The sequence below is a fragment of the Periophthalmus magnuspinnatus genome, chromosome 6, assembly GCF_009829125.3.
Source record: "Periophthalmus magnuspinnatus isolate fPerMag1 chromosome 6, fPerMag1.2.pri, whole genome shotgun sequence".
NCBI classification, from domain to species: Eukaryota; Metazoa; Chordata; class Actinopteri; order Gobiiformes; family Gobiidae; genus Periophthalmus; species Periophthalmus magnuspinnatus.
Genome location: NC_047131.1, coordinates 5,815,309 through 5,829,332, shown reverse-complemented (window position 1 = coordinate 5,829,332; position 14,024 = coordinate 5,815,309). Strand labels below are relative to the sequence as shown.

At 38.6% G+C, this 14,024-nt stretch overlaps 3 protein-coding genes across 3 annotated transcripts in view; 1 reads left to right on the top strand and 2 right to left on the bottom strand.

Annotated features, from left to right (window-relative positions):
- The window catches only part of LOC117372482 (sodium channel protein type 4 subunit alpha B-like), a 45,880-nt gene extending 43,972 nt beyond the window's left edge, over positions 1–1,908 (top strand). Inside the window, exons 30-31 of the mRNA XM_055222741.1 lie at positions 411–497; positions 986–1,908. Coding sequence (XP_055078716.1) covers positions 411–497; positions 986–1,066 — 168 coding nt within the window. The 3' untranslated portion in view covers positions 1,067–1,908. The remainder of the gene's footprint in view (positions 1–410; positions 498–985) is intronic.
- Positions 1,909–5,216: 3,308 nt separating this feature from the next.
- Positions 5,217–6,203, bottom strand: LOC117372005 (gamma-crystallin M2-like). Its single transcript, XM_033967712.2, has 3 exons — positions 6,107–6,203; positions 5,706–5,948; positions 5,217–5,539 (listed from the first exon to the last, which is right to left on the bottom strand). Exons 1-3 carry the CDS (start codon positions 6,137–6,139, stop codon positions 5,258–5,260), a joined length of 558 nt encoding a protein of 185 aa, XP_033823603.1. The 5' UTR covers positions 6,140–6,203; the 3' UTR covers positions 5,217–5,257.
- A 5,822-nt stretch (positions 6,204–12,025) lies between these two features.
- Positions 12,026–13,449, bottom strand: LOC117372006 (gamma-crystallin M2-like). The gene is made up of 3 exons (XM_033967713.2): positions 13,359–13,449; positions 12,536–12,778; positions 12,026–12,342 (listed from the first exon to the last, which is right to left on the bottom strand). The coding sequence occupies exons 1-3, from the start codon at positions 13,389–13,391 to the stop codon at positions 12,061–12,063; spliced, it is 558 nt and encodes a 185-aa protein (XP_033823604.1). The 5' UTR covers positions 13,392–13,449; the 3' UTR covers positions 12,026–12,060.
- Between the last annotated feature and the right edge of the window lie 575 nt (positions 13,450–14,024).

Here is a 14,024-nt window from a genome sequence, read left to right as displayed (position 1 = left end):
TTCGATACAAAAGATCTACTATAGTTTGCTGTGGAGCTGTGGGTTTGAATGAAAACTCTCAAAATTAAAGCAGAAATAAAATATATTTTATGATTATAAATTATTATAGTTGAATAATTAACAGCACATTGCATTTTCTATTTGAGTCCATTGAAGTTAAGAATTAAGCTTTAGGTTTGCTAAAGTTCTCTTAAATATTCCTTTTGTTTGGAGAATACAAAAACGTAAAATGTCCCATTAATCCAGGGATGGAGTAGCAGAAAAATCCTACCAGCTCAACATGTTCATATGAAGAATTAAACCAACAGAAAACCTGACCTGTAAATGAGGTCAAACCAATGCATTTTAGACCTAGACTTTAAGTAAACCCACATCATTTGTTGTGTTTTAAATTGTTTTTATATTTTCAGGCTTTAGGAGATTCTGCCGACAGAGACGCCCTCAGAGCCAGAATCAATGGGAAGTACCATGAGTATATGCCCAACAACTCTCCTCAGGTATGTTTATATACAGTGTAATCACATTTTTGTGAATGCCGAGAAAAAGGACCTGAAGTGAAAGCCACTTTACCAGATTTTTTATGGTCTTTAAAATGTAAAAAAAACAAAAAACAGAACTAGTTCATTTTAAAGAGTTTGCAGTGGTCCAGATTTATTCCTCACTTAACTTATGCATTCCAAAGCATCCTAATTATTCACAGCGATGAGTTTATAAGCATTTTTTACAACTCCCAGAGACCAGAGCGGAGTTTTTCCGTCACAAAAAAGCTAACAACAACAAGCATGTTAACACGCACTTCATAATTAGATACAGACAGCACATAGCAGATTTATTTTGACCTCAAGAGCACCTTATATAATATATTTGTACTGGGGCAAGACAAATGTTGCTCACATTCATGAAGAGAAAAATCAGGCCTTTAACTGAGGATTATAAATTATGCTTAATTGTGGAGTCATTTAAAGTGTCTTTTATTTATTTTCAGGAATCTTGTGAAGAAACCAGCTGCACTCTGCAGATGAACCAAGAAGAAGCGACGCCTATGACGGAAGAGATTGCTGAATGATCTGAAAAAGAAACTACTTAACACGAACGCATTTTATTAGTTTAACATTTATACTCTAAAACTATCTTTACTAATGAGAACACTAAACTAGGGCTGCACATTTGATACAGCGGTGCAGCGCAATTTGTGATTTGCATTTCAGTATCACAAGAAACTGTACTTTATTAAACTGACAACATACTTTTACTTCTACTTGAGTAACAGTGTGACATTAACCAATAGTCAGAGACTCAGTGCTCTTTACATTGCATTATTCATTCACTCCTAAATCACAATGGGTTGCTTCTGTAGTCATACCTACCCTGGGGCTGACTGACTGAAACATGGCCACCAATCTATGCCACCAGCACATATTTTATGAAGTTTTAGTCCTATTTTGATTGGAAATAAAGACCTAGTGAAGTTTTTGTTTAGTCTCTGCTTAGTCTTGGTTTACAGTTGGACTAGTCTTGAGCACATTTCATTTAGTCTTGGGGTGCATTCACATTTGTCTTGGTTTGGTTCTGTTTGAGCCCAGTTTAGTCCTGATTTGTAGATTTGGTTAGGTCCTGTTCAAGTCCTAATTTACTCCTCCTGGTCAAGTAAAGGTTTAGTTTCTGTTTAGTCCTAGTTTTGAGTCCAGTTCCTTTATCTTATATTGCTGAATCGGTATAATCTTCTACTGCAGCCCTAATCTGAGTCATATGCAGTTTTATTTTGTCTATGCCAAATATTTGTGTATTTGTTAACTTCACACACCACTACACTTGGATACTAATTCTAAAAGAATGTTGGTTATTAACCCGAAATAACTTTTTTACTACATGTATTTGATGCAAAGCTTATTAAACACTTTTTTTTCTAAACTGTTGTCCATTTTATTATTCACAAAAGAAAGTGTTAAAACATCAGGTTTGTGAATGTCTTCTGGGGATTTTATCGAGTAGTGTGGTAAGTGTCTGGAGAGAGAAGTCATAAAATCTCTATAACATATTATCTATCTTCAAAATACTCATACTAAATTAAATACACTGTGGGAGCAAAGTTTAATTCATATACAATAATGCAGCAAATTTACAGGGTTGATGTTATGTTATAAATGTTGAATAATTTCATATTGAGAGATTTAATGTTTGATTTATATAAATATGCTACATTTATTGCATTAATGTTGATGTTAAAATATCTTAGAATTATTCTAAATTAAGTTTTATGTAAATATGTTACTGTCACTTTAAGAGCAATAGAACGCACGAGGAAAAGAGCACACGCTTGGGAAAAGTGCTGCGTTGAGGCAGCACATAAAGATGGAGCCAAATGGTTTTCTTACCGTAGTATTGTTTATCTTTGAGAATAACTTGATTTGATTACTTCTCTAAAAGGATTTGTAACTCTCTTTTTACATCGGAGTTCAGTGAAAGTTATTTTCTCTTCAATAAAAATACATGAGTAACACCAACGGACAACACAAAACCAGGCCTCAAACTGAACATAGACAGTCAATCTCTCACTGTCACACTGTTCTATTGAGGCGTTCAAGTCACAGGAATGTTGAGGCTAAAAATGAGAATTATATTTAATTTAATTAAAAATGCATCTGGAGTCCGGAAAATCACAAAATCAATTAAAGCCGCAAGCAGCATTGAACAGCCCTCGTGAGCCACACTTCGTACTTGGGCAACCCGGCACTCCCTAAGGTGATGGAGGTTCTGTAACCTCCACTTCATATGTGTGTATCCTCACACAAACGCCCTGGCCCAGTACATGGGTCATCCTAATTATTGGGAGGGGCTTCAAACCAAATGTCTGGTGCTCTCGATGTATAACATATGCAAGTTTACACTGAGGGGAGGGGGCCACTAGGGGCAGTGGTAGCTGGAGCACTAAAGACTTCATCAGGGACATATCGAACATATCACCAGTGGGCAAAGACCCGGTGAATAGGGGCAGGGGATGTTGGGGCTGTTGTGCAGGGACAGAGGGGTGCCCCAATGCTCCTTCCTGAGATCCTAGGGCAGGGGACACAGAGCTGGTGCATTAGACTCTCTGCATTTCCACCAGGTCCTCCATCTGGTATTTGGCTGTGGGTAGCATTCGATCAGCCACTATCTTATCTGTGGAAGCAAACACGTGTGAGTACAAAAAGATCTGTGCTTTACTAAAGAAATTAAGAATATTGAACTTAACTTTTGTAAAAACACCACTTTACATTTCAGTATGTTATTAAAAACAGTGAACATTGGAAACATGGGCTTGTGTGTTAACAGCAGCCTAAATATCCCTCTAAAACGATTGCTTTGGTTTATGTAGCAAAATATCTGCTGCTGCTGCTGCATTTGTTTTTGAGTCAGGCAGAGGTGAGGGCATCTATGTGTTTACACTGGTGCAAGGACCCGACATAATGTAAATGTAGCCCACTGTCGCCAGCTGGAACACATTAAAATCCAGAAACTTGTCTAGAAGTTCAAAAATCTTGACTTCCCTTATTTGTTTGTCTACTGTTCAAATTCAGTTTGGGGCCTCCTGAAAGCTCGGGTCACCTCAGGCTGGATATTTTGAATAAAGGAATCAAAGTCATAATGTGATAAAACGCTTGAATAATATTTTTGCTTAATATTTGCTATTAATTTACATTAAAAAATGCTGAAACAAAAATGAGATGTAGCTTCTATTTAATCTTTAAATGGTTATTTCTTTTTAACAGTTTAATAGTTACTTTTATGTGTTTTTGTGAATGTTAAACAAGCATCTATTGTTCAACTTGTTTTTAGACTAATAACTATGGGGGTGAAATTTTAATTATGGGGAGCCTCCATAGACACACTGGATTTTGTGCTGTGTTAAAGTGTGTTTAAAAAAAAGAAAACCAAAACTGAAAGTCTTACATGGAGTTGTTAGAACGTGTTGAATTTGTTTTCACATGTTCACATTGTTCAACAGTATTTTGTACAGTTGCACACAGACCTTATTTGTAAATAAATGAAACTGAATTACTGAATCCCTTCTCATTGTTCAAATGGCAAATAGTAGTATAATAATAGCCTCATCATAATAACATGGTTATTGAATTTATGATAAGGTATCTTTACAACTCCCTTCAAAGGATAGTTCTAATTTATTGATGATTATATTATAATTTAAACTGTACAGGAATTCGGCCATATTGACTCTACACCAAAATGACAAAAGTGCACACCATCATACTCCACAATTTTCATTGCAAACACTTCAAATTTGGCCAAAAGGCACTAAAGCCATGTGCAATAAAAAATTATCAATTACATTTTGAATATGACTTTGGTCATGGTGAATTTTCACATTCATGAGCTGAATGCAATGCTCAGCAAATCAATGCCCTTATCTAACAAAATTGCTCTCTAGCACCTTCTAGATTTGTTATTTTAAAAATGCGTATAAAACAATCTATTTATTGTGGACTTGTGAAAAAAATCTGAGGTAGCTTATTTGTGATGGGGCACAATGTGAGAAAGTCACATGACTTAAGCTATTGCCCTTATAGGAGAAAAATAATGTATAACATAATAACCAGTAAATCTGCTGCCTCTATGACCTTTTATTTTCTCACTTTCTATTGTTTTTTTAAGCGTATCACAAGCCTTTAGAAACGATTTGACCACACCATCATTGTTTTTGTTTTGTTTTTTTTGGTTTTTTTGTTTTTCTTCACCCACGATGCAAATTTTTGAGTCTTAAAAGTTTTGAAAATCAATAACCATAAAATCCCTTCCTCTAACAACATTTTGTTATCGGTAAAATTATGTATCAGTTAATTACTCACCTAGTTAATACATAGGCTACTAATAGTTAGTTACTAGTCCTTTTGTTATGTTAGGTGAGGCAAATGAAGCAGGAAGTCATAGTCCACTTAAGGTCAGTGTGCAGTGGAACTGGAAACGGGTGAGTATAAAGCAATAATATATAGTAATAATAATAATAGGAAAATAAGTTCTTATTATAGATCTATGGTATAAAGTTATGTCAAAGTCAAGTTTTTTATGATCTAACTGGTGTTTTCTAAGTCTCCAGTTAAACTCAGTAAACTGTAACTTTAGAAAAACAAAACAACCACTTTAAAATCTGTTCACTATAACTGATTGTTGAACACAACCCAGCACCACACCATGTAGTGTTATAAAGAAGAGACTGATGATTTATACTCAGATTAAACTGCCTTTATTATTATGAGTGTGTCTAGTAGTAGGAGTCCATGATGCGCCTCATGCTCATGAACCTCATGCCTCCGCTGAAGCCCATGTTCATGAAGTTGCGGTACTCTCCGGGCCTCATGTACATCATACGGCCTCTGTAGTGCGGGTGCTCATACATGAGCCAGTGGCCATCCATCACGTTGCAGGACATGCAGCTGTTCATGCGGTAACGGTCCATGATGTTGTCACAGTCATCCATCAGCTCGTACATCTGCCCACCGAAGTTCTCACGCTCATAGATACGCATGCGGTAAGAGCCACGGTGCTGCAAGACACACAGGCAGGAGCAGGGTTACAATGAGTAGTAGTAAATGCACTAAACACTAAACTCTAACACTAAACACTAAACACTAACTCTTTAAAATGTGTTGTATGTTCCCTTCTCTGTCTCAGTCATGTGATTTAGAGCTGTTCTGTGACTGGCTGCTCACCATGGGGATCATGCGGCAGGAGCGGATGCAGTCGTTCATGCCCATCATGCTCATGTAGTCGGCGTACTCGCCCCTCCTCATGAAGTACTGGTTTCCCATGAAGTTGGTGCGGTCATAGACCATGAAGCAGCCCCTCTCCACTCTGCAGGAGTGACACCTGCTCAGGTAGGAGGACATGTCAGCAAAGTCCCCACTGCACTCCCAGGACCGGCCCATGAAGTTCCTGTCCTCGTAGAAGACAATCTGCGACAAACACAAAACAGTGTTAACTGTTATAGGTGCTCTCATAACACCTACAACAAGTGTGAAGTACAAAGTTCTCACACACTCCTAATGACTACTGCAGAACTCTATACTTCTATACTAGACACATTTGGGAACCACAGCTCTGGCAGACTCACCCTGCCGCCCATGTTCATGCCGCTGGTGGTCATGTTGACGTTGTTGGTTTCGTTGGGTCACTGCTCTCCTGTAGCTTTGCCTGTGGAGCTGTTGATCCGTGGGACAACTGTGCTTTACCTGTCCTCATGGCTGCTCTTTATACCACCTGAGCAGCCCCAGCCTCATTGTCCAGAACTGCAGAATCAGTGCCTTTTTTGTGCTCGGACGTCATAATCGGCATTTTCTCTTTTAAAAACACACACAAAGACTGGCAGCTGCGTAGCTCCTTCAGGCCTCACTTTGTCACACACACAAAAGAAAAAACAAAAACACTGAGCCCACAATGCAGAGGGTACTTGAACAATGTGGTACAATGGAAAACAATGGCAGCAGTGGGCGCAGTGTAGTACTCATCTTAAACCCATGACAACTCCAGAAATATACTTTGATTTATGCTTTTAACACTATTACGACAACTTGAAAAAAAGACATTCATTTAAACAATATATGTAAAGATTTATACATGCAAAGTTATAATATTTTGTTTAATATTATAAAACGATATGACAACGCTAGTTTCATCATTCTGAAACCCATGGACAGCAGGAAAGGTAGCACTGTGTTAAAAAGTGAATTTTAATTGTGAGTTTTGCTCCAATTAAGTACAAAAAATAAGTTATCAAAAAATAAAACCACACTCAAACAAATCTACAGTTGCTTTTATATAATAACTATTACAGCCGTGCTCTTTAGGATTTTAACACAACAAACAGGAATAATTGTTATTTTCAACTATGTCCTTAAATAACTGGAGCATCTTTATGGAAACATTTTTAAAGAGTATTCATTATTGTTGAGTATTCAACAAGCTCATGGTAGGGATAGTTTGTCATGGTTGTAGTTTATGTGGTAAAAATGTATTCAGTACAATTTGGGGAAAAAATATAAAATCAAAACGCTCACTCAGCAGATTTTTGATTTGCCTTACTTTTTCCTTTTTTAAAAACTTAAATATGTGGTTCATGGTTCAACAACAACAAAATGTATGCATTCCACTGCATTTAACACACACACACAAACACCCACGCATACACACCCACACATGTGCATTCACACACACACATACACATGAGCATACACACACATACATACACACACCCACCCCTACACTCACTCACCCACCCACACACACACACACACACACACACACACTCTGAACTCTGCTCTAAATAACATACTTTTACAGAATTCTTCGCCCTGTAGACCTGTCAAGTAAAACACAGATTTAATCACGATTCAATTACATTTCAATAAATTGCACAGTCCTACTTCAATAACTCTAGTAGCAATATTATTATTATTATTATTATTATTATTATTATTATTATTAGTAGTAGTAGTAGTAGTAGTAGTAGTAGTAGTAGTAGTAGTAGTAGTAGCAATATTATTAGTAGTAGCAGAGGTTAGTTAATCACCATTTCTTGTTTTCAGCAGATGCTTGTATGTGATTATCATTTTTGTTTATATTCCACAAACTGCATTTTTGTTTTACCAATAGTAATATTAATACCAATAGATTTCAGGACAAAACAAGATAGTTCAAAGAATCTCATTTCAATCTAATCTCATCACCTCCACCTCATAAAGCCCGAGTGAAAACACCAGCAGAATGTATCTCTAAAACACTTTTTGTTTTGTATTTGAACATTTTAGACCAATTTATTTATTAGTCATTCGTTATAATTTTTTCCTTTTATTAGCTGAACTTTTCTATCATTGAAAGTCTCTATATTCAGATTCCCGTTTGTAGGCCAGTCAGTAGTTGAGGGAGTCTATGTAGACATACACAGATAGAACATGCAAACTTCACACAGGAAGGTCCTGCCAATCGAAAATCACAAGAAAATACTTTCATAAGACAATTGATACTTTGCAGTGATGTTACGTTGGGGAGTTCTACATGTATGTCTGTGGTGGAAAGTCCAGAAATTAGTATGGTGATATAATGCATGGATATGCAACAAACACACCCAAAAAAGTTCGAAGATGGTCCCAAAACTCAAGGAAAAAACACCACATGGATTTAAACAGCACATTTTCAGGAGCCTGTGATCAATCTGAGCGTTCATGGTCCTGATTATGTGTTTGATTTTCAACAAAAAGGTGAGAGTGACTAACTGAAAAATTGTTGGCTAATGCTGGCTAGCTTGTGACTGTAATGTTATTTGAGAGGGACTTGTTTAACAGCACAAATCAGCTCATCTGTTGTAGTTCCAGCTAAGTCAGTTCTTTATGGTCAGATTGTGTTAAAACAAAGCTTAAATTAAAGTTTGTCTAGAGCTTCAGACAGAGTAGTGCATACAGTTAGCTTCACACCTCCAGGGACTGTTGATGGCAATAGCTGCAAAATATCAGTCACAATATCATTGGAATGGTCATTAGAATTGGGCCAATCTGTTACTTTGTGTGAAAAGTTTTAAGATGTAATAAATTGTTTCTTTTCCCCAACTGTCATTTTGTCTGTCTGTTAATTATTTCCCATTCTGAAATGTTCCAAAATATATAACCATTGGTTAGTAGTCCAATTCCTGCTCTTACCCATAATCTTTTGTTGCAAATCCTTGAGCAAGAATCTTAACTCACCTTGATACCAGCATCTGTGTACACCGACCAACAGGAGTGGGCACATGTCTGTGTGAACATAGAGCTGCATTAAACAGAAAAGCATTGAATCTCTCCAGAGTCACATCATGGCTTCTTGTACAGAAGCCTGTTCTCATGTTCACACAATCTCAGGATGGAGTTCAGTGTTGACAATGTTTGTAGGACCAATTAAAGACACTGGGACTAAAAGCAGATATTTTATTTAACAAACATTAACAATGAAACATACAATAGTATGTTTCCTCTGTAGGAAAGTTGGAGTCAGGAGTTGAATGGATGAAGGAACAGTCTTGCTTTGACTGTCAGGACAGAGGCTTCTTGTCATCTGAAGAACGAGGTGAGTCTTGTGTTTTTCAGGTTGGAATGCCACGTGTGTCATGATTGTGAATAGAAACAGCAGTTTTATTATTGACACATAAACATGTCATGAATTACTCTTAATCCATCATGTCCATGTCCAGAGTAACTTCCTCATTGGATTACATACAGAGGAATTCTCTTGATTTCCTTTAGATCAATCAAAGGAATGGGGAGGGATGTTGTGATGCAGGGTCTGAATTTCTTATTGCTTCTGTTGTAGACCACAGCATCTCTGAAAGCTTTTCTTTTGAAATATGTTTGGAAGCAATATACCTACTTTGTTCAATCAACAAGTCTCACTTCTTACTTAAATAAAAAATGTAAAAAGGTTTGTTATTAATTTTAATTAATCTAAAAGCTATATAATGTAGAATTCAAAGTTTTATATTTTGATATCAATGGCAGTAAATGTGTTGTTTTTTGTTTTTTTTTTGTCATTGTCTCCATAAGACCACTCAGCACAGACACTTGTAATCTCATCATAGGTTCACTTCAACTATGAGAGACAGAATGAGGGGAAAGAATCCAGGAAATCAAAATGTAGGATTTTTAAGGAATTAATTGGTAAATTCCCTGGTAAAATAAGTATTTGTTCACCTACAAACAAGCAAGATTTCTGTCTCTCACAGACCTGTAACTTCTTTAAGTGGCTCCTCTGTCCTCCACTTGTTGCCTGTATTAATGACCCATTATCAGTCTAAAAGACACCTGTCTACAACCTCAAACAGTGAGACTCCAAACTCCACTAGGCCCAAGACCAAAGAGCTGTCAAAGGACAACAGAAACAAAACTGTAAACCTGCACCAGGCTGAGAAGACTTAATCTGCAATAGGTAAGCAGCTTGGTGTGAAGAAATCAACTGTGGGAGCAATTATTGGAAAATGGAAGACATACAAGACCTGATAATCTCCCTTGATCTGGGGCTCCACACAAGATCTTACCCTGTGGGGTCAAAATGATCACAAGAACAGTAAGCAAAAATTCCAGAACCACACTGGGGACCTAGTGAATGACCTGCAGAGAGGTGGGACCAAAGTGACAAAGGCGACCATCAGTAACACACTACTCCACCAGGGACTCAAATCCTGCAGTGCCAGACGTGTCCCCTGCTTGAGCCAGTACATGTCCAGGCCCGTCTGAAGTTTGTTAGAGAGCATTTGGATGATCCAAAAGAGGATTGGGAGAATGTCATATGGTCAGATGAAACCAAAATAGAACTTTTTGGCAAAAACTCAACTTGTCGCGTTTGGAGGAGAAAGAATGCTGAATTTGGAGGAGAAAGAATGCTGAGTTGCATCCAAAGAACACCATACCTACTGTGAAGCATAGGAGTGGAAACATCATACTTTGGGGATGTTTTTCTGCAAAGGGACCAGGACAACTGATCCGTGTAAAGGAAAGAATGAATGGGGCCATGTATCATGAGGTTTTGAGCGAAAACCTCCGTCCATCAACAAGGGCATTGAAGATGAACCGTGGCTGGGTCTTTCAGCAAGACAATGATCCCAAACACACCGCTCGGACAACGAAGGACTGGCTTCGTAAGAAGCATTTGAAGCAGTGACCTAGTCCCAGTCTCCAGATCTCAACCTCATAGAAAGGAAGAGGAAGTGGAAAGTTTGTGTTGTCCAGTGACATCCCCAAAACATCACTGCCCTAGAGATCTGCATGGAGGAATGGGCCACACTACCAGCAACAGTGTGTGAAAACCTTGTGGAGTCTTACAGAAAATGTTTGATCTCACTGTAGCACTTTTGATAGCACACAGCACTTGTAAACATATGGCAAAAAAACTGTAAAAATAGTAAATGGTCAAATTTTTATACAGCGCTTTTCCACCTTCAGGGCACTCAAAGAGCTTTACATCTAAGAACCACACACCCATTCACACACATTCATACACCAGACTATACAGATACTGGGAGCAAGGTGGGTTAAGTGTCTTGCCCAAGGACACGATGACAGAATTCATCTGTGGGAGCTGGAGTCAACCTGAGGATCAGTGGATCTGGACTCTCTACCAATGGCTTTTATGTTGAGCACGGGATTTCAACTGCCAATCTTTGGATCAGTGGATGAACACTACCCACTGAACTACTGCTACTACTAGATTTGGGCAGCAGTCTAAGGCGGGGCCTCGACGACCTGTTCTCTGGACATGGAGACTGGCTCTGGGGACATGGAATGTTACCTCTGGGCTGAACCAAGCCAAGAAAATGTACAGGGGTTGTGGGTTAGGTGTTTATTGGTTTATGGGTTTTAAAGTTTACGTGGTGCATGGCTTTAGGGGTTTTATGTATATAGTGGGGCTATAAATAGTTTGTGGTTCTTGGGTTTACTTTATAGAGTCAGTCCAGATATAAGGCCCCATCACGCAGGCTCTGCTGCAGGAGAAGACACTGCTGCCTGACCTCCATACTGCATACTGTTTTGTTTTTTGTTTTTTGGCTCGAGCACTTTGTAATTATTTTTTTTTTAAAGTGTGGACATGTGTACCTACCTTTGTCTGTGTTTTTAACCTTGTTCACTGAACCAAACTGTTAACTGCTACCCTATGTCACCAGCAGAGAGAGACCACAGTGCATCTCCAGATCTCTGGACCTAGCTCCAGATCTTGATCTAGGTTCATAGTCTTTTACCTATTGTGCATGTCTTAGGTTGTTTGGAAAACCTGGAGGTTACCCATCCAGACACAGGCTCCTGAGAACATGCAAACTCCACACACAGTAATATAATCCCAAGGTAGCAAACCAACATAATCAACAAACGTTTAACCAAGTATTTGTTACAATCAAAGCTAAATTGGGATTGCTAAATTGAGAAATTTCAGATGTATTGTAATGTTTGTTTAACCTCAGGAGCCATGAAACCATCCTCCTTAAGCATGTGCAGAACAAAACAGACAGAGAGTGAAGTTCATTTAGAACTGCCTTTATTATTATGAGTGTGTCTAGTAGTAGGAGTCCATGATGCGCCTCATGCTCATGAACCTCATGCCTCCGCTGAAGCCCATGTTCATGAAGTTGCGGTACTCTCCGGGCCTCATGTACATCATACGGCCTCTGTAGTGGGGCTGCTCATACATGAGCCAGTGGCCATCCATCACGTTGCAGGACATGCAGCTGTTCATGCGGTAACGGTCCATGATGTTGTCACAGTCATCCATCAGCTCGTACATCTGCCCACCGAAGTTCTCACGCTCATAGATACGCATGCGGTAAGAGCCACGGTGCTGCAGGACACACAGGCAGGAGCAGGGTTACACTGAGTTTCATATAAGAGGGAACAAATATGTTCTGAAGTAAATGCACTAAACACTAAACTCTAACACTAAACACTAAACACTAACTCTTTAAAATGTGTTGTATGTTCCCTTCTCTGTCTCAGTCATGTGATTTAGAGCTGTTCTGTGACTGGCTGCTCACCATGGGGATCATGCGGCAGGAGCGGATGCAGTCGTTCATGCCCATCATGCTCATGTAGTCGGCGTACTCGCCCCTCCTCATGAAGTACTGGTTTCCCATGAAGTTGGTGCGGTCATAGACCATGAAGCAGCCCCTCTCCACTCTGCAGGAGTGACACCTGCTCAGGTAGGAGGACATGTCAGCAAAGTCCCCACTGCACTCCCAGGACCGGCCCATGAAGTTCCTGTCCTCGTAGAAGACAATCTGCGACAAACACAAAACATGGGTTTAGTGTGAATCTATTTCACAGTACAAAACTATAAGCAGTATATCTGCCATATAATTATTATATTTCAAGCTGCTGTTTTATGATTCCAGGAGGGAGGGTAAAACACATGGAATCAATACATTTGTTCCAGTCATGGGATCAGACAGGGTTTCCCAGAAATGTTCCCACATTGGGCATAGATATTTTTTGTAAGCTTCTCCAGTCTCTATGTGCCTATGTCTCAAACTGGGATTCAGTTTGTCCTCGGTGCGTCAGATTTGTCATTTTTAACAGAACAAAACAAAATAATGAATAAAAATGGAAATAGAAAAACAATTAGGCTAAAAAATATAGCTGTATGTTTACACAATCAGATGAGCACATTTTGTAAATTTTTTTAGTTAATTTGTAATTTTTACTATAACTTAACTTACATCTGTTAGCCTTGCTATGGATTATACAATCATATTGGAATATTGACTATAATCATGCAAATTGGACCATCCCCAGTCACACTGGTACTGAATAGTGGAGGTCTATAGTAGATATGTTGATGTGTAGAATTCTAGACCTCACCCTGCTCATCATGTTCATGTCGGTGGCGGACATCTTGGTGCTGTTAGCTGGTAGTCGAGCTGTTGGAGAGCTGCTGGAGACTTGGACTGCGCTGAGCTGCTGTGTGCCTTCTCTCTGACCCCGGGGTTTATATACACCTGAGGCTTTTTGTCTCCCAAACTCCAGACTCAGCAGTTTTGAGTCACTCTAACGCTCACAATGGGTTAACAATACCCCACAGGGAGGCCATATGCGCAACAAAACAAGCACTACGTATACGCTTCACAGGCACTTTACACATCATCTATGAAACAGGGTATAACTCATAGCTAACACTGGCTCATTCAGAACAGAGACATCTAGTGATTCACTACAGAATTACTACTAGTCTGCCTCTGTCATTATGTCAAGTTTAGAATAATTTAAGATAAAACATATGATAAGGTAACTAATAACTACCTTCATTAAGTCTTTGTTCATCCTTTGTTGAGGTAATTAATGAGGCACCCATAAGTGTAATAATAAAAGTAGTAAGATTTTCAAATTTCTGAGTTGTTCATTGTTCTATTTAGAATATATTTTTAAATTTAAAAAGTCCCTTGTGGGTGTGGTAGTAGTCGTAGTTAGTGTCGCCATATAGTTATAGATATACTTACACAGTTATTTATTGATACTGTAATACTCTTA

Excerpts from the sequence above, each read along its gene's own strand:
- LOC117372005 (XM_033967712.2), bottom strand. The coding sequence starts at position 6,139 with ATGACCACCAGCGGCATGAACATGGGCGGCAGG. Across the intron at positions 5,949-6,106 it reads GCATGAACATGGGCGGCAGG|ATTGTCTTCTACGAGGACAG; the intron begins GTGAGTCTGCCA and ends TGTTTGTCGCAG. Across the intron at positions 5,540-5,705 it reads CCTGCCGCATGATCCCCATG|CACCGTGGCTCTTACCGCAT; the intron begins GTGAGCAGCCAG and ends TGTGTCTTGCAG.
- LOC117372006 (XM_033967713.2), bottom strand. The coding sequence starts at position 13,391 with ATGTCCGCCACCGACATGAACATGATGAGCAGG. Across the intron at positions 12,779-13,358 it reads ACATGAACATGATGAGCAGG|ATTGTCTTCTACGAGGACAG; the intron begins GTGAGGTCTAGA and ends TGTTTGTCGCAG. Across the intron at positions 12,343-12,535 it reads CCTGCCGCATGATCCCCATG|CACCGTGGCTCTTACCGCAT; the intron begins GTGAGCAGCCAG and ends TGTGTCCTGCAG.